At 46.1% G+C, this 19,971-nt stretch overlaps 1 protein-coding gene across 1 annotated transcript in view; it reads left to right on the top strand.

Moving 5' to 3' along the window:
- The window catches only part of IGF2R (insulin like growth factor 2 receptor), a 2,762,372-nt gene that overhangs the window by 794,740 nt on the left and 1,947,661 nt on the right, over positions 1–19,971 (top strand). The window contains 1 exon segment of the mRNA XM_069606818.1: positions 12,071–12,208. Coding sequence (XP_069462919.1) covers positions 12,071–12,208 — 138 coding nt within the window.

The raw sequence follows: 19,971 nt of genomic DNA, 5'->3' as shown, positions 1-19,971 counted from the left end.
CTAGTATTTGTGCCATATGCCCAATGATTGAATCTAGTATTTGTGCCATATGCCCAATGATTGAATCTAGGTACCACTGCCCTATCTGCATACTGTATTTGTGCCATATGCCCAATGTTGAATCTAGTATTTGTGCCATATGCCCAATGTTGAATCTAGTATTTGTGCCATATGCCCAATGTTGAATCTAGGTACCACTGCCCTATCTGCATACTGCATCTATACTGCCCTGCCCTGAATTGAATTGTACGTGATTGTATTGCTTCTCGCCCTGCTTTGAACAGCCACGGCATTGAATCGCCATATCATTATATTGCATTTTCACCTGGTCTGAATTGCCTCCCCACTGTACTGTAGTATCCATGTGTCCTAACTGCCATACCACCGAATCGCATTATCCCCCTGCTCTATTACTATACTGCGCCACGCTACGGCACACTGAACTTAGCCATTACCCTGAATTCCACTGACCTGCAGCCGGACTTTCTGACTGCACCCCTACCCTATCTTTCCTGCCTATACCCCATCTCCTAGATAGCACCCACATTGCTACTCCCACTCTGCTTACACAACACCAGCGCAGTACTGCAGAAAATGCTAACTATATTACTCATCTTCTGTGCGATGGCCACGCCCGCATCCCCAGATATTCCCATTCAGGATACCGACTCAGGAGCCCCCCCCCCTCCCAGCCAGGCACCAGTCTCACCAACGATTCCTACATAACTAGTTACTATTCTGACCCTTCCTGCCCAAGGTATCATCGCAAGTCAGGACCTATAACCCTTGCCTCCCACCCCTGCCCTACCACCGAAAGAAACAACAAACTTCGCGCTAGACTCTCTAAACTATATGAGCCGCCCCGAAGACTCCTGTCTGACTCCAAATGCGAAGCCAAAAGCTCCACCAAAGGCCCTGCCATCCCCACAACCAAGTCCAAACCTATCGCTCATACAAACATCTCGGTAAAAACGGATGTACACTCCTACAAAGGAGCTCTCCTCAATACTAGATCATTGGTCGCACATGCCCTTGATATAGCAGACCTAATTATTAAAGATAAATTAGATTTTATTGCTCCAACTGAAACTTGGCTCCACAATGCAGCAGGCCTGTCTCTAATGCTGGCTATCCCAGATGGCTGTACCATATCCAGGCAGGACCGGGTGGGCAACCGGGGCGGTGGCATCGCCATCATATCCAAAGAAAGTTTAGCTCTCAGACTAGCCCCGACCCAAACTCTGCAATCGTGCGAATCCCTCACTGCCAAACTCCCTATAAACAACACCCAATCCCTCACTATCCACCTGATCTACAGACCACCAGGTCCACTCGGGACCTTCGAGGAAGATTTGCATAACCTAATTTCCAACAATGCGAAAACCACCTCACAACTACTGCTACTAGGTGACCTTAACCTAGGGTTTAACGACCCAGCAGACATACATGCCTCTACCATAGCCAATACGATCTCATCACTCGGACTCTCTCAAAAAGTTAACCTACCCACCCACCTGAAGGGAAGAACCCTAGACTGGGTTGCTGATGCTAACTGCTCAGCGGTCATCTCCTCCACCACACCACTACCTTGGACTGACCACTCGCTGGTCTCATTTAACCTACTGACCTCTAGACCACCTACCACAACCGTGTCACTGGCACCACCCTGCCTCACAAGAAACAAGAAAAATATTTCAGTAGAAAAAATCATCCCAGCCATCCTTCCAACCCTAAACGCATTGCCAGACAATCTAGATCCCAACACACTAGTTCACGAATATAATAAAATCATGTTAACTACTATGGACAAAATTGCCCCACTCAAACTTCGCACCGGCAAGCCAAAAACCCATTTAAATAAATGGTACACACCTGAACTCAAAGCCCTCCGCCTAAAAAAGCGAAAATGTGAAGCTGATTGGAAATTATGCCCCTCCAGTGAAAAGAAAGCCATCCTTGACACGATTTCTCGTCATTACAAAGCTGAAATCTGCTTAGCTAAACGGAATTCCTATAACAACCGCATTGCCAACTCCAACTCAAGTATGAAGGAGCTCTTCTCCATACTGAAGGAACTTGAGTCACCCATTGCCACACCCGACACCCGACACCTGCACCAAGGACCAGACCTGGTGCACAGACATCCAACAAGCACTAGCAAATAAAATAAACACCCTACAAAACAAAATTCAACTAAAAAAAGACTCCTTAAACCTCACTAACTCTCCCACATCTCCGCCCAATGCCTTACCAAGTACACACACTAACTCATTCACCTTCTCTAAAACCACCACCCTGGAGGTTGAGAAAATCATTCTTTCTCTTAAACCCTCAAACTGTAAAGGCGACATCTGCCCTGCACACATAATCAAGAACGCAGCCAGAGACCTGTCGCCCTTTATCTCCAAACTCATAAACGCCTCTTTTTCCTCAGGCAGTATCCCTTCCAACTTAAAACAATCCTGGGTGCTCCCCCTCGTCAAAAAGCAGACGCTTGATCCTCTCATCCCCACCAACTACCGACCCATCACCACGGTACCCTTCCTACTGAAAATCTTGGACAAAGTGGCCTATGTCCAGATTCAAAAATACCTAGAACTACACAAATTACTAGGCTCCAGACAATCAGGTTTCCGCCCATTACACGGCACGGAAACAGCCCTCATTGATCTGAAAACCCAAATTGATGATCTGAGGGACAAGGGTAAGACAGCACTCCTCCTCCTACTCGACCTCTCCGCGGCATTCGACCTCGTCGACCACAAGGTCCTCTGCAGACACCTTGATTCAGCTGCTCATTTCTCCCCAGAAGCTATCAGATGGATTGAATCCTTTCTGAGTGAGAGAACAATGAGAGTCTTCTCCCCTTCAGCAGCAGCAGACCCCTCTCCTATTACCTGCGGAGTCCCGCAGGGCTCATGCGTCTCCCCCACACTATACAACATCTTCACCAAACCTCTGTTCGACGATCTGGACCCATCTGGGTGTCACCTACACCAACTACGCAGATGACACTCAGATTCTCCTCCCACTTTCAGGGGATCACAGTAAGGACGGAGAGTTGGTGAATAGGGTATATCTCATCATTCAGGCATGGATGGCATCTCATGGTCTATGCCTGAATGATGACAAGACAGAGCTCATCATTTTAGGTACCCCCGCTAATATCAATAAACTAGGCCTTGAATATGCCGAATTTAACATAGATGGTCATTTTATCAAAGTATCCAGGGAAGTAAAAACCCTTGGCTTTTATCTGGATGCCACTATGTCATTCACTAAACAGGTCAACTCACTAGCATCTACCACTGCGTATACTTGCAAATTAATAAGAGCAGGCAGACCATTCCTATCCAATGACAGCTGTATGATCCTGGCAAGAGCACTCATACTATCTAGGCTCGATTATTGTAATGCCCTTTATAGCGGTGCTAACAAAGCCATTATCCACAGGCTACAAATCCTACAAAATAATGCCTTGAGAGCTGCCCTCGGCATTAATAAGAGAGATCATATCTCCACCACCAGACGCCAACACAAATGGCTCTCCACAGACAACAAAATCAAACTAAAGTTGGCCTCCCTAACCCATAAAGCCCTCAACAATGCCGCCCCTAGTTATCTGATGGACAAGGTAAAGAGAAAGTCCTCCATCCGACAAACAAGAACTATCAATTCCAACCGTCTGATAATTCCCAGATTCAAACTCTCCACCATTGGTGGCAACAGTTTCCCGGTGAAAGCTGCCACACTTTGGAACTCTCTGCCACACAACCTAAGAGCTGATCAACCATATTTGCACTTTAGAAGGCACCTCATCAGTCACCTGAACTCCAATAACCCCTGTATTTAGTTGCACTTTCTACACCTATGTATAGATATTGATACCCTTGTTTGCGGACTTGCCCTCGCCTCTAACAGCCCCTGTACATATCTGTATATTTCTCTCCTGTATAGATATTGATTTTTTATGTATGAAGATTTGTATATTTCTTATTCCTGTAATCCTTAAATATTTTTATTTTACTTCAACTGTATATTTCTGTAACATTGTAAGCTTCGAATTATCTTTTTGCCTGCGCCCTGTTGCCCCTGGGTAAGGTGCGCCATACAAATAAATAAACAAACAAACAAACACAAAACACAAATTCAGCTGGTCAAGATGTACCTTTTCGTTATTGATAACCTTCGTCATATACCATCCTGTCATGGGGTAGAATCGGAAGCTTTCGAAAAGAAAACGCCAGGCTTTTTTCTTTTCCTAAGCGCAATTCCTCATCATTTGCCCCTCTTTATTTTCTTCTTCTTAATTTTGATACCTTTTTTCCCTTTAGATGCTTCCTGCACCCCTTTACTTATTCTTTCCTTTCCGTGCACACTTGCACGGTTTGTTTTTGCTTTTCTTATCGGGGACCTGGCACTTGTCCTTTACTGTTCTGGTGCTATCTTGCACCCTCTTTTCTGTTTTCTTTTTTATTGTGCCTGGCACATTTCCTTGTAATTTTCTCGTGCCCCTCTATTCTCTGTTACGGGCTGCTCGCATCCTTGTACTTTTCTGTACTTTCTCTCACTTTCTGCTCCGATCAGTCTTTTGCTTGCTTTCCGCTGCGATCTGCTTTTCACTTAACTTTCTGCTTCGCTCTTGCTTTCGCTGCGCTTCTAGCTTTTACACTTTATGCTTTGCTCTTGCTTTTAGCTGCACTTTCATCTTACACTTTTCCTTTCTACGCAAATCCTTCCTGCTTTTACTGTCTGTGCCTTTCTCCCGCTCTGCTCTCATCCAAACACATGCTCCCGAGTTTCTCACATTCTCCATGAAACTCAACGGGCAGCGTCGCATTGAGAGGCGGTTCCTCTAGGGATTGTGGGGTCAGGTCATGGTCTCCCCACCTGCCCCTCAGCCCCCTTTGGGGTTGCCACTGGTGCCAAGGGAACAAGTACTCTCCTGATCCTGCCCGGCAGAATGCAGGCTGCACGGCTCCCTCGCCACCTTGCAACCCTCAATGCACACTGGTCCAGCGTCTTCACATGCCGTCCTACTCCAGCCTGCAGCTCCTGCTTCTCTCTGCTCCTGGACTACTCCGGTCCGGACTGCATCACTAGCACACTCATTTCTGTGTGCAAAACTACACCTTTTATAGGGAGCAAACCAGTCAAGTGGAGTCTGGTGTGACTAGTAACTATTGAATGCCTGACTCTATTAGTGGGACAACCAGAGTTCTTTCTAGGGTAAGCTTCCTTTGCTTTCCCCATGTTATTCATGTGGGACCTCTTTACAGATCTTAGTGGCCGCCTCCTCTTCTCAGTATTTGTTGGAGAATTGGAGGGGGGGGGCGATGGAGTTAGATTGTAAACACCCTATAAAGGCTGAGGGAGTGTAGGTTAGGGTGTTTTCAGGACTGGGGGAATACCATGTCTCACTCTTGGGTATCCTCCTCCCAATCCCCCATGACCCTCAGACTCGGGTGATCCTCCCTCGCTTGTCCACACCCAGGGTGGGGATCCAAAAGCAATGGCCCTTCGCTGTCCACCTGAATTGAAGATCCGGGGGAGTGGGTGGGAGAATACAGTGCGGTTTCTCACAAGGGCTATAATTGTTATGGTATTGGTTTTTATAAAGCGCACGTTCGCTAGAAGCATCATGGCGGTGAGAGGACATCAGAAGCGATGGACCTAGAACAGAAAGTTTTTAAAGAGATGGAGAAAGCCAAGATAGTCAGCAGTAGCCTGGATGGGCAATGCCAAGGCGTTCCATAGCTTGGCTGCTGCAACCGAAAAGGAGCCGCCACGCGTCAAAACCAGGGAATTGGCCAGAAGTTGGGCATCCCCAGATCTTAATGAATGGCCAGGCTGATGGTGTTGGAACATCTCCTGGTGAAATTCTGGTCTTACTCCATGGAAGGCACGTTGGACAATACAGAGGGTTTTAAAGATAATCCGCTTCTGAATAGGTAGCCAATTGCGTGAACGCAGTACTGGGGAAATGTGTGACGCAGTCAGTATTACTAGCCACACAAGCTGCTGAATTTTGTAGCATGTAGCAGCTGGAGCCAGTGAATGATATGAGCTTGTTGAGCCAGGAACAAGGAAATACAATTAACAATCTGGCTCAACACCAGAGAAGATGCCACAAAGGGGCAAAGTTTCTCAGGGAGAAAAGGCTGAATATTTTTCAACACTCTAAGCTGGAAATAACCGGCTTTACATATTGAACTGACTAGAACTGAGGCTGAAAGAGACTCGGAGAACAAAACACCCAGGTTTCTGACTGACGGAACAGGTAGTGGGCAGGAACCAGGTTGTGGGGACCAACAATTAAACTCAGTAAACCAACAGGAATATTCCAACTGGCCATTTTTGCCATAGATGGTTCCTAATAACTTTGTCATACGCTGAGGATAAATCGATAGTTGCAACGTAAGTCACACTTGCCTTACTACTCCAAGCTAATTTCTGGACAATCTTAGGGAAATTAAATTGTACCGCGATCATCTGATGGTTGCTCCATTTACACAGCAAGATCTACAACTCATGTACATGAGATTGTTCACGTACATATAATCCACGGTGGAGTGACTCAACCCTCTTGACCACGTTGGCTGATGACGAATATTGCCACTGATTGTTCCATGTAGTCTGTAAAGGCCCAAGGCCTCCAGCATATTTCCCACTGACTCCATGCTTGTTGTTTCTGAACAATAGATGTTTACCCCTATTTGCTTTGCCCATGCAGTTTGAGTTTAGGTCCGCACCCAAAACGATGATATGATATCTTCTGTTTCTGCAACCCAACCCAAAGTAAATGCAGTCAACTGCTTTAAAATGTCATCAAGACTACAAAATAGGTGGTGCCAATAAATGTTAAGTAGCACCATTTTGGTGCTTACTCCATTCAAGCCAATTGTGTAGGAAGTATAGCTCTGGAGCAACACGTTTGTCTTGGAAGCAAGACAAGACAGCGCAACACAGGTTTGAATCCTGATCCCACGCTTAGAAACTGCTTGTTGGTATTAAGCGTGTTATAAAATAACAATTATAATTAATAATCAATGTCTGTACAGCTAGAATCGCTTTTTCCACCAGAATTTGTTGGGCAAACTTGATGCCAAAAGAGATGCTCATCAAATTAACCAACCCTCCTGAGGAGCGCCCCCTCAACCCCTTCTCGACTAACTGACATAGCATGACATAGGCATCAAAAACTGGTATTTCCGTGAGCCAACTTTCCTGAATGAAAATAATTGCATACTCGTGCAGAGACTTTCCCAAAGCTTCATTAGTGAAAAGATGTGAGGTCCCACAGCTATTCCATGAAATAATTCAGAGAAGTCTGACCACCAGAGAATGGGGCAAAAACGCTATCTATTAAAGTGCGGGCCACCCAGGTCCAATTCTCAGCTACATTCACCTGTCTGGCCTCCCACACCCTCTCAGCCAGTATATTGCCCCAATTCCTACTGTCCCTCCTCAATAGCATCTTCAACTCATTCTGAACTCTGCATTAATGTCCTAGTCACCACCCATGCCACATATAATACTATTATCCATAGGTGAAATCTCAGATCCATAATGGCATAAAGGATGAAACTCGGAATAAGATCAACATTTTTTTTCAAGAAGCCGGTCACAATAGCAACATCTGTCCTGGTTGGATAAAAAAAAGTAAACTCATTCTAAATCCTTTGTAGAAAGGGCTCTTAATGATGGGACTTCCCACATAAGGGAAAGTATACCTGAAAGATTCATTACAATGGATCTATTCCCAGGCAATAAACATGCCGCCTCAATGTAGGTTCCAGCCACTATTGTTTTTTTTGTGCGACTCATAGAGGTTAGTTTAGAACCCAATACCAACCTTTTTATCTTTGGGTGGCTCCCCCCCCTTTGGAATTATTTTGCAGTTTTCAGCAGTCCGGACCACTTGCCAACCCTCAATAGACAGTATACTGACTCCGTGGGTTGCTGAGCTAGCTGGGTGAGTATAGGCTCTTCTAGAGAATGTATTTTATCAGAGGGACAAACAAATTGCTTTGACCCCACCCTGTGCAATTGGGAATTCCTTATTGGCATGGTTTCGTCCTCACTTTTATGAACATTCACTTTTTGATTAATCAAAAAAGCATTTTCTTGCTGCTCTTCCTTACTAGGAAAGGAGGTCCGCTGTGCACCCCATTGCACCATTTTCACAGAATCATGATAATCTGTTGTCCAACACCAGCACTCTTTTTTTTTTTTTTGTCACTGGCACTTTTTTTGAAGATCTGACTTGTCCTAGCAGTGTTCTGCTGCGGGACAGACGAGCCTTCCCAAAAAAAATGCGTGCAACAAGGCGGCCCGCGGCCGCACAGTCTCTGCAGTAGCTGGCCTGCTATATCACTCAAGTGTTTAAAAAGCAGGCCAGCAGCTGCAGAAGCCCAGTTGGCCCCTTCGGAACAGGAGCACTGCTAGCATGAACCCCACATATTTTCAATCAGGCAGGTAATATTTTTCAAAATAGAAGTCGAATTTGGAATTAGATGAACGGAAGTGTTATGGAGTACCTGACCTGGGCCCATTCGCACAATGACACACGAACGCCAGGCACGACTTCACTCAGTTTATTCCTCTACAAAACTGCCTTCCGTTTCCCTCTCCCCCTCCCTTTGTCCCACTCCCACTCCCCCACATACATTCACTTTCCCTTAAAGGGGCCGGTGCCCTTTGATCCCTAACACCACCCCCCCCCCTACCCTGGGCCTACATTTCTTCAAAGAGGCGGACGGGCTTCAGCGAGAACCGCTGGGGTCGACCAGCTGGGTCGCGTGTGTAAACATCCTGCGGCGGAGGGTCCTCAGGCGGCTCAGGGGGTGCCTCTTGGCTTTCGGGCTCTTCCTCTTCGAGGGGTGCATCTTCTGACTAGCACAATCTTGCCTACAGGAAGTTGAGGTTCTCTTGCTTTCTGTTTCTGGTCGGCCCACTCCTTGGCCTTCTTTTTTTTTTTGCCGGCCTCCCGCTTTCTTATTTCAGCGTCTTCTGCCGAGGTATAGTCTTCCAGTTGTGGTAGCCTGGTTTGCGGCTTGTATCTGATCATCAGTTCCGCTGGGGTCCGTCCAGTTGCCTCATGGGGTGTGTCGATAGCTCCTCAGCATTTGAGAGATAGCTCGAGGCATGGACGTTTGGTCCGTTGCAGCTTTTTGGCGCGTCTGCTTGATGTTTGCCATAAGCGCACCACAATGCCATTGGCTTGTGGCCACAGTGGCGTGATCCCCTGATGGTGGAATCCTAGGTGTTCTGCGAACTTCCTGAACTCCTGTCCTTGGAAAGGGGGCCCGTTGTCGCTTTTCACGATGTTGGGGACGCCCCATTCACTGAACAGCTCATCGACCATAGCTACTACTTGGTGGAATGCCATGGACTGCACGGGTTTCACTAAGGGGAATCTAGAGTATTCATCAATCGCCACTAGGAAGTAGCCTCCTTCTTCCAGTGGGCCGTAGAAGTCAAGTGCTACTCGTTGCCACGGTCCTTTGCTTTCAAGTGGCCTTGTTGATAGTGTGCTTTCTATATTGGCAATTTTCATTCCTCGCTTTCAAGTGGCCTTATTAGTGTTTTTTGTCTATAGTCTTTGCTGATCCTCGCTTTCAAGTGGTATGCATTCCTCTGCACTTGTGCCCACCCCTCCGATTGCTGCTGTACCTCTTCACATCGGCTGCTGCTGCTCCACGTGGTCTGTGTTTCCCCACTTCTGCGTTGCGGTCCTGCTGAGCGTCCTCCACTCTGGTCCGGACTTCCTCCTGCTGGTCGCTCTGCTGGGCCTCTTCTTCTTCCTGGCTGCTCGGTCGTCCACGCCGGCAGCTCCACAGGCCCCTCCTGGGTTTCCACGGCCTGGTCCTCTTTGCCGGCGGCTACGCTGGGTCTCTGTCCACCAGGGCTGGTCTGTGTTTCTTGCTGGCCGCTCTGCTGGGCGTCTTCTTTCTCCCTGGGTGGTTGCTGGCACGCCGGTCCTCTGCACCGGCAGCTCCGCTGGGCCTCCTTGCCACGGCAGCTCCGCGCACCTCCTCCGCTGCATCCTTACTACGGCTCTCCTTGCCGTATCTGGGTGCACGCGTCCCCTCCTCAGGGGATGGTGGCGTGGGCTTTGCTTCTCGTCTCCAGTTGTTCTTGAGTAAGTGGGCCCATTCGCACAATGAGACACAAACGCCAGGCACGTATTGACTGTTTATTCCTCTACAAAACTGCCTTCCGTTTCCCTCTCCCTTCCTCCCGCCCCTCCTACTCCCCTGCGTACTTTTACTTTCCCTTAAAGGGGCCGGTGCCCTTTACTCCGTAACAGGAAGCTTTCCAGTCCTTTTAGGGAACAAGGGTGGCCAGTGCTTGAGAAATAATTTATGTACAGCACTTCTTAGCACAGCAAAAACCACCCCGTTTATGTGTACAGCACATCACTTCTCAGCAAATTTTAAGCGTGAAAGGGCAGCTTTCACGCTTAATATCTGCTGAGAAGTGTGCTGTTCAGATAAACAGCGTTGTTTTTGCTGTGCTTCGGACATGTTGCCCATACTGCACTTTCGCTTGCTTAGCGTGTGTGCCAGCCTATTGGCAAGGTACTCTCATGACATCATGGAAGGCCTGTCTTCTGTCATTCGAAAGTATGTAATGGCGATGAAAACACCTGCATAAGCAGATGCCGGATGCCAGCTAGTTTTTTCTAGCTGTAAGAACCCGGAGTGTGATGTCGAAGAGCGACCAAGGATTTCTCCTACCAGGTTAGTTGAAACTGCCTTAGTTTGGTGTGAGGGAGGGATGAGGGTAGTGGGTTTCTGAAACCGCCAGTCAAGCATGCATTTCGTTCTTTTAGCACTCAGTATTTGTGTGTTCCGGTTTAATCGTACGAAAAATCTCACCAGCTTGGAATGACAAATTCTTTATCCAGAATAGAGCTAGCTGAGCTGGTGGATGAATGGGGTTGGTATGGTGTCATGTGTAGTGTATTTCAACGGAATCCCCACTAGAGGCAAATAACACCCTGCTTTGCTGTTCAAACGTCTGTAGAACACATGACCCATTGGACTAGTAAAATGACATTCCATCTGTGCCAGAAAAGGCTAACAACTTAATTTGGTCTATCCCTGGTTGGTCATTACAGAACAGACACGCCCACTGTTACATCACAATGCCATCCTTTCTCAATAAGTTCCATTTAGTTATAATATATGACAATAGACCTTGGTTTTGGGGCGACACTCAATGTTTTTCATATCATATCCCCTTGCTCTGACAAGCTTAAAATAATAAAATGTCACACTTTGTTAAATAGGCTTTAAAGCGAGGCCTTATCAAAGCATGTCTGAAAATGGGGGCTTGAAGGTGAAGTTGCCGCTGTGGGGATACAGTGTACATGTCAGCATCCCTTAATGCTTCCAGGAGATGAAATGTCTCAGAAGACAAATCCAGGCACAGGTGAAAGACATTGTGGAGATGTGATGGGATGAAATAGAAGGAGAAACTGTGTAAAACACAAACTACTTAAGGATACCTACAAAAGCGAGCATGAGCATGCAGAAGAAGATGGCCTGGCTTAGAAGTGATACAAAATGTGTGTTCACTACAGTCCTTAATTTGTTGGGGGTATTTGCCAAGCCTCATCCCCAGTGGTGTAGACCGGGTTGTGGCTGAGCGAGCAGGGCCCGCCCAAACACTGTAAATGCTGTCAGCAGCACTGTGTGGGCATTAACGGATTAGCTTCAGGCACCACTTGTTAGACAATCCTGGCTAGGTCTCTGCACAGCCCTGGCATTTATTTTTGAGCCCCGGCACTTATTGTCTCAGACTTATTTTAATTATGAAATGGTGATAGTCACAGCATCCATCAACCACAATGAGCAGGTGCGAGCTGTAGTCTAACCCCAAATATGTCAACACTGTGGGGAGGAGCTATGGGTGGTGCCAGAGGTGTTGGGGAACTGCCCACCCGCAGTGTCACAGGAGTACTAGAAAATAATGGCACTTATTTTTCTACAAATGAAGCACTGATTACATCTTCCCACTGTAAAGAGTAATTTGCAATAAGATATCTATTTTGTGTTGACAGGCGACTTAGAAAGTGCTCCTGTGTTGATGAACTTCGACAGTGATGGATGTTTGTACGAGTTGGAATGGCATACCGCTGCCGCCTGTGTCCTCTCCAAGACCCAAGGAGACAACTGTAGAGTGTCTGATGCCCAGGCAGGTATGTATCTGCTTTTTAGAGTAACAGTGGTCTCTAATAAGGGTCTCTATAGTAAGGAGAAAGGAACTGCTTTGAGGGAATAGCACTTTCACAGTGATTTAGTTAATGAACAGTAGTGGTCGATTGCCAGTTCATGGGGCATCTGTTAAGAGTTTATAATAGCATTAATATACTTTAGTGAAATTAGTTTACTAAAGTGCTTTAGTTATCCAGTTTATAAAATGTTTTTTTTTTAGTATTTTCATATGAAATTACAAGAGCAGTATAATGAAATCCACTTCCTAATGCCAATGTGTATACATATTACACGACCCGGTGTAGCGGCCGTGTAGTTGTTAAGGATTTCAGTCAGGCAATACACCCGGGTCTCAGCCTAGCATGCAATGCACCAATGAAATACTTATTTATTGTGTCCATCTCATATCACACCCCTCCTCAAAATACCCCCAGGTCACAATGGACCAGGTATCAGGCTGGTTGGTAAAGGTAAGATTTATTTATATAAAATTCAAATCAAATACAACTTTTAATATATGGGGCAGCAATCACCAATGTGGTGACAATACAATCAGAAAGTAGATAAGGCAGTAGAATTCACTTTTGAGCAGCACAAAAGATAAAACGCAGAGAAAAGAACACTTTTGGCTTGTTGAAAAGATGGCGCTTAGGCTAAGATTTCCCCCTGAAAATTTCTCAACTCACAAAGAAGCAATTCTACACAGATGAAAATAAGCAGCAGGTATTCAGGAATATAGAACAGTGTATAGGGTTTGAATACAGTCTTCCCTCCCCAAACAAGAGGGAAAACGTTTTTGGAACTTTTACACTTTAAAAAGAACAGTTGAAAATGGCTGTGTGAAACAATGAAAAGTGTCCAAAAATCATTAATTTGATATAAATTCCTATGGGAGCAACACTGAAAAGGTCCTAACGAACATAAACTACAATATGAGTAACAGTACACCCTTTGAATCAGAATGGAAGTTAAGAAATACTTTGAATTGGAAATCACATATGTAAAACTTTTGTAAAAATGCAAATTCCCTCCTAAATTTCACTATGCGATTATTATTTTTTTTTTTGGTTCAGACAAACGGGTCAAATATACTATTTCTGGATTGGTTGTAGATGTAGCTACGTGTCTTAGGTTTAAGTGAGAGTTGAAATTAAGTCTCTACCTATAAAAGTGAGCAAGTTATACAAGTTTGAATGAGAGCCGTTTTTGATAAAGGCGCGAAAATGAAAACAGAAATCAGTTTTTACAATGACAATTATGCTCTAAACTAGGGTATTCAGGTGGGTTTCCAGTTTGAAACCAAGTAAGCCCAAGATTGGTCCGCGGAAACAACCCCAGCACCTCCGTGTCCGCCTTGGAGGACTCAGTCGGATTACCCGTGGGATGATTTTAAGGGTTTGGGATTTCTCAAGACAAAAGGATTTAAAAGAAATTATCACTAGCACAAGTAATCAAAGCAAGGTTTCAATACTGGTGTGACACTGCTACAAGTTCTTAAGTTAAAGAGAGGATGGGTTATAGATTGGGATAGGACAAGGCAATTATACTATGGGTTACTAGGATTCCTATTGATACTTACAGTCCACTGTAATTTAAGATTGGACCGTCAGGTTCTGGTCATAACGGATCAGGTCTACAGACAGGGCACCTGTGGCGGAATTGATCAGCTGGGCGGTTCTGGTCAATTGGACTGGCACCTCAGACTGAACCGGACTGGATTGGATTGGCCCTTTGGTTGCTGGACACTGTAGATCAGTGGAATGGCGAGTTTCAGCAGGCAAGCATTAATGGTAGCAAGCCAGACTGGATCAGAATTATTTCCCTTAAGATTTAAGATGGTTTCAGTATTTGGGCCTATCTGAAAGAAGAGTTCAGCAAATGCTGAGGCCTGGGTTTTGCAAAGTAGTCTGGATCAGGACAAGATGAAGAAGTCAGGAACAGAGCGGCACACGGAAATCAGGATGGAGTCAGGAATCTGTGTGTCCTGTGTGTTGTGAGGTTCCCTTATTTATCCTGCCAAGTTGACATCACTCAGTTTATGGTAGGGGCAGGCTTACAACCCACACCCACAAGGCTATGGTTGGTCAAAGGCATAGTTCCTCCTTGCTGGTTGGAGGACAGAAAGGTTGTCATATTTTATTATGTGACTTGGGAACCTCCCATAATTATTGGGTCCAAAATTTTACTTTCCCACAAATACATATTTATATACTTATGCCCTCTAATAAAATCATACACATATATTACATATTGTGTGGGTTACATTTACATCCAACCCCCACGTCGGTGAGACCTGGTGTTGTCTTTCTGTTGAATTTTGGCAATTTTAATCATAAAGGTTTGGCCTAACAATTCCTCACTCGGTACATATATGTGCAATCACTCCTAGAACACGGGTACACACTATTAGATTTGCAGCATTAATAGTCTCTGCGCAATTAGTGTTTTTGCATGACTTGTTCCTTATGCAGTGAGAAATTCTACCAAGTTTTCATCTGGCTAGCATGAGTTCAAATTTATATGCATGTACTTTTCATTTATTTACTTATTTTTGCCGCCAAGTTAAATGTCATGAAGTTCTGTGGCAAAATAAGAAAATTTACTCCCAAATCACAAGTCGGGTTTTTTTTTTCTTTCTTCACAAGTGAGCAAGATCTTTCATTAAAACATAGAAAATGAACACAGTTTATCGGTGGATTTTTACATTAGCAATCCTTAATCATTCTGAAAGAATTAAACCTTTAAACAAAAACATGCTTTCAAAATGTAACGCTCACCTGAATCCCTCGGAGGCGCAGGTCTGGGCTGGGGGTTCTCGGAGTCTTCTAGGGTCACGCGCAGGCCTCGAATGCCACCCTGGAAATGCCCTTTCCTCACTGAGATCTTAATCTGAAGGGTGAGGTGTCTGCAATTATGAGAGCAAGGGGTTAATATGGATATATAAGCCTGACTGGGCAAGCTGCCTCCCCTTGGTGAAAGCGGAGCTCTCCATCCTGCGTCTGTGCAGGGGCGCCGAAGCCAGTTACTTCACTGGTTAATTGTCCAGCCTCTTGGTTGCAGAGGATGAAGATTTGGAGCAAGGCCGTTGTTAGCAGCACGAACGGCGGTTGCTTGAATATGGAGGTCCGGAGAGCGATGGAATGGCGAAGGTATTGCAGGCAAGTAAGTAGAAAATGTCAATTCGAAGTTAAAAGCACTTCTTAATGTCTCTTTTCCTTTTTCAGGTCGCAGAAGCAGCTGGGTAGAAAAATGGATGTCGAGGAATGCGCCGATGAGTGAGAAAGATGAGAGCTGCCCAAAACACGTGCGTATAGATGGAGTTTTGTATTTCTTAATGATGTCCTTTTGCTTTGCAGATGCGAGTAGCAGCGTCGGCGGAGGCGAGAAGAATGCAGCGCATGTAAGGAAAGTTTCACGGAGGTTTACTAACCAATGTCTTTGCTTCCACAGGTTGCCGGAAAATGGAAAGCTGCAGCCCGTGGCTTGAGATGCACCGATGGACTGGGTAAGTGCTGCGCTGGTTTTTATCTCGTGCTAACCTGGTGTTCTTTTCCCTTTTCAGATGCTGCTGAAGACGAAGATGGTATTTCAGAAGGTAAGATTGCGGATTTCTCTTCCCCAGATGCAGAAGTTGAAGATTCTCTGGAGCTGACACGGTGAGCGTCCTGCTGCTATTGCAGAATAACGCGAAGCACGTTGCTCTGATCGGGCGTGGTTTAAATAGCTTACTGGAGTGCTTAGGTGTCTCCTTCCACAGCAGCCTCGCCCAGGTAAGAAGTCCCAGCTTCCAGAATAGTTCCAGTATCCAGTCCCAGGGAGTGGTGTTGGCCACACCCAGAAGGTAAAGTAGTTCCAGCCATGGATGGATGAGGATTTCATCCTGCAGGTGAGTGAGCAGCATGGTCTGCAGCAGGTAGGTCCACCCAAGCACTATTCCTTACTTCATGAGCCCGGCACGTCCTGTGCCGGTACTGGGTCCCCTTATGAGCCTGGCGCCACTGGCGCCAGGACAAGGTCCATAAGGCCCCTATGGGAGCCGATGGGTGCCTGGAAATGAAGTTGTGACCCAGCTTCCAAGGCAGTTGGGCTAAACCTGACTCCTTGGAGGCTGCGGTCATGACACAAAACTGGCGATTTTCCACTTGCTTCCTGGAAAAACACATTAAACTGAGTTCTTTTTAAATCTGCTTTTCCTATGCAGCACATACATTTTATTCAGCACCAGTTCTTCCCTTGAGTACTGGGATTTGTTTGCAGTCTGACTACATGTATCCAGCCTTTGTTAAAAGTTTCTGCCTGCACTGCTAAAATTGTTACATGTTGTAATTTTAGGCGCATTTCTCCCGTTGAACTGAAAACCAATGTTGCTGGACTGCCTTTTCCTTAGATAATTTTCATAACTGTTGTCAATCGATGAGGCCCGGCTCCTCTGGCCACACTAAAAGATCCTGAAATTTCAGTACCGTTTTAATCTCACTGATTCAATGGAAAATAAATGGATCTAGCACCAAAAACAGCACTTTTGAAGCTTGCAGAGCTACATTTTAAAAGGCATTTTCGGTTTTCAGCACAATCCTATTGCTTAGTTCCATGTTGAATGTAACAGAACCCACTGTCATGCTCCTAAGGTGATAACTCTGTTTTCATCCCCACTTTGACTGTGTGTGGCAGGGGTGCAGCCTTTCCTTGGTTGTGACCCAAACGTGGTTTTGCAGATTTTGGTGCGCACAGGAGTCAGCGCCTCCATTTTGGGCTGTTGCTTTCACCCTTTGTAAAGTGTTATGTAGTTATGGTTAAGTTGCTTGTCCCGGGAGGATAGCTCACTGGCAATGTGCTCGCCTTGGAAGCAAGACGACAGAGTGATACAGGTTCGATCCCCAGGTCCGCGCCTAGAAACCTCTGGGTATTAAGCCTGTTATAAATAACCTATCATATTATAAACTCATAGAAATAGTACTTTTTCAGTGGGTTATCACTTCGCTCCCCCTGGGCGAACCCTCAACAGACCTTGCAAAAAAAGTATATAGCTGGCTCTGAATTTTTTCACCAAGCTGGGTGAGGTTCGTGCGGGTGGGGAAAGGTTATAGGGGGGGGGTCCCAAACATTTTCTTTTCCATAGACTGAATGGGGAAAAACTTTGCATGGCTACAGCCGAACAGCTGGATGGATTTTCACCAAATTTGTGGCAAGAGCGCAGGGGCTTGGGCCAGAAAGCATGCTTTTGTGTGTTTGGTGGAAATCGGACCGGTAATTTTGTTGCAAAACAATGAAATGTACGTCCCAAAAAAATGTGTGATATCTGGGGCCACTCCGCGGACCCATTTCCCTGTTTGCTTAGCAGACCGAAGTCTCATTGGCCTGTGGTACGCCGTGCTGTCGCCGAACAGTCGACGCGGCCGGTGGTTGGCTGGAGGGAAGCGTGCTGTGCGTGAAAGGTTTTAGGAAACGCCGCCATGGTGTATCTGAGGTCAGTGCTGCGGTGTGTGTGGCAAGGATCTACGCTACTGTGTGCATGACTGGGCCTTTTGTGGTAGCAGTGTGCGCTCTAAAATTAGTCATATCTGGCTACGCGCCACCGTCCTATTTCCCTGTTCGCAGCGTGGTCAACTTTCATTGCACTGCAGGGTGCAGGGACGGGATGTGTGAAGTGTTGTATGGGAGGCCAATGCAGCAGCAAAAGGATCTGAAAAGCATAGTGTACGGCATCTGGTGGTGGGATGAAGGGATGGAAAGGGTGCGGGAGTGAGAAGACCTTCACGTGATATATATCATTGTACAAGACGACAGTGGTGTGATAGCTCTATCCCTGCATGTTCCGACAATGCACAGACACCTCAACAGGCAGCTATCTTGTGTTGTCATTGTAGGCAGCCTTAGTTATGGCATGAGAGCTACACCGACAATGTCTTTCTTTCATGAGTGGTGGTAGGCACATTTGCAGAAGGGGAGTGCTTTGCACGACAAATGAGGATGTCAACATAGCGTGTTCTATGGTGTGTTGTGTGAGGTAGTCCATAGCCCCTTGCATGCATGGCTGCAGCCCTAGCACAGACAATTATGTCCACTTGTTGAAAAGGTATGTCCATGGATTGAAAGTAGCTGCCATATTGTTGCTTATTGTCTGCGATTTGGCTGCAGTGCACACAATGTTGGTTGTATGTGTCTGGTGATTGATACAACAACCAACAGTTGTCGGTGTATGGGTGGAGATGGTGCAGTGACCAGCTGTGCCGTGTGTCCACTGGGTGTATTAATGGAATAGTGTACATATGGAAGAGGTCCCGGTGCAAATGTTTCTTGTATGTGCTTGCGTAGTGTCCATTGCGCAGATTAAGTGTTGCTCTGCAGTATGCAACATTGCTTCGCTTCTATTCACGTACTGCAGTGGTGGGAGCAGGCTGCATGTTGCAAAGATTGTCTTGTTTGGTTGGCATGTTTATAATGCTTTCAGATTGGAAGTGGGTAGCAGTCCCAACACAGTGGTATGTTTCTGCATCACTGTAAGTGGAACACGTGTCTTTTTGCGTCCCTGCTTTATGGTGTGGTGGTTGGGTGGAAGTGCTGGTGCGTATGTTTCCTTTGATTTCTGGCACATGCGTACCTGGTCGCCTGCATGGCTCTGTTGTGATGTGTAGCATAGGCTTGGACTGTTGGGTGCATGTCCGAAGGCCATGCATCGAACAGCGTAAGCCTTGATGACAGCCTCCACAATATAATGCAGCAATGCATTTGTTACTGTGCATGCATTTGCAGTTGGTGAGTAGCACACAATGGTTGTGGAGGACAGTGTGCACTTGGTTGAAGAGCAGAAGTGAGCTGCTATGTTTACATTATCATATGGTGTACATCATTGCCCCTGTTGCATAATGGGGAGCTACATGTCACCATCTGCGTTTGCTTTGGGTAGGCCATTATAAAACCCTTGCTTCAGGAAGTGTTTTACCACGTTGCGCCACGAAAGGAAGTCATCAGCATTAGAAAGTTGCACAATGTACACAGACACTGACATACTGGTATGCACAGGCCACTCAATGTAATTGAGCGATATATGTACAGATGTGGCCTGGGTGAAAGTTTGCCAATGGGGCCTGCATTACACGTGACATGAGAAGTAAAGCATAGGTTGCACTAGGGTGTGCAGTGTGTGATGAGGTGAAGCAGTCAGTGATGGTAGAGTAATGGTAGAAGTGGAGAACAATGGAGAACACATGAAACTTGCAATGTACACTGCAATACGGTGTGTTGCGTATGCTAAGCCTGTAGCCCCTTCCATGAATGGGTGCCCACCGTGCACTGGCAAAGTGCTGTGGGGTTCAGTAGGATTCACAATGTTGCCTTCAATGTGCGGTTTGAGATTATTGCATAACATGTTGCTTGTATGGTTTTTGGGATTGTTTGCAATTCTTACCCTGTGTATGCCTGGACCTCATTGAGTGACGCTTCCTCCAGTGTGTCCTGTGGGAGAAGAGGTGAAGTAGTGGATGTTTAGAAGGGGCTAGGGCTGACCTGCATGTACCTGGCCACTTCTTCACCTGCATACTGGACTGCAGCAATGTAGATTTACCTCTGATTCTGTCAGAGGATGGTGACCTTTGAATAATGGGTGCGGAGAGCATTTTACACTTGGTGGAACAACCAAAGTGCGGTGCTATGCGTTAGCAAGCAGATGGCGTAGGTAATTGTACGTGTTGCATATTAGGCTATAATTTACCCACAGCTAGAGGTCGGGAGGTGTTTTATAACCAGA

This window comes from Ambystoma mexicanum, chromosome 4p (genome assembly GCF_040938575.1).
Source record: "Ambystoma mexicanum isolate Mex_15411 chromosome 4p, UKY_AmexF1_1, whole genome shotgun sequence".
NCBI classification, from domain to species: domain Eukaryota; kingdom Metazoa; phylum Chordata; class Amphibia; order Caudata; family Ambystomatidae; genus Ambystoma; species Ambystoma mexicanum.
The sequence above is the reverse complement of the archived record's forward strand: the minus strand, read 5'-3'. Positions and strand labels throughout refer to the sequence as shown.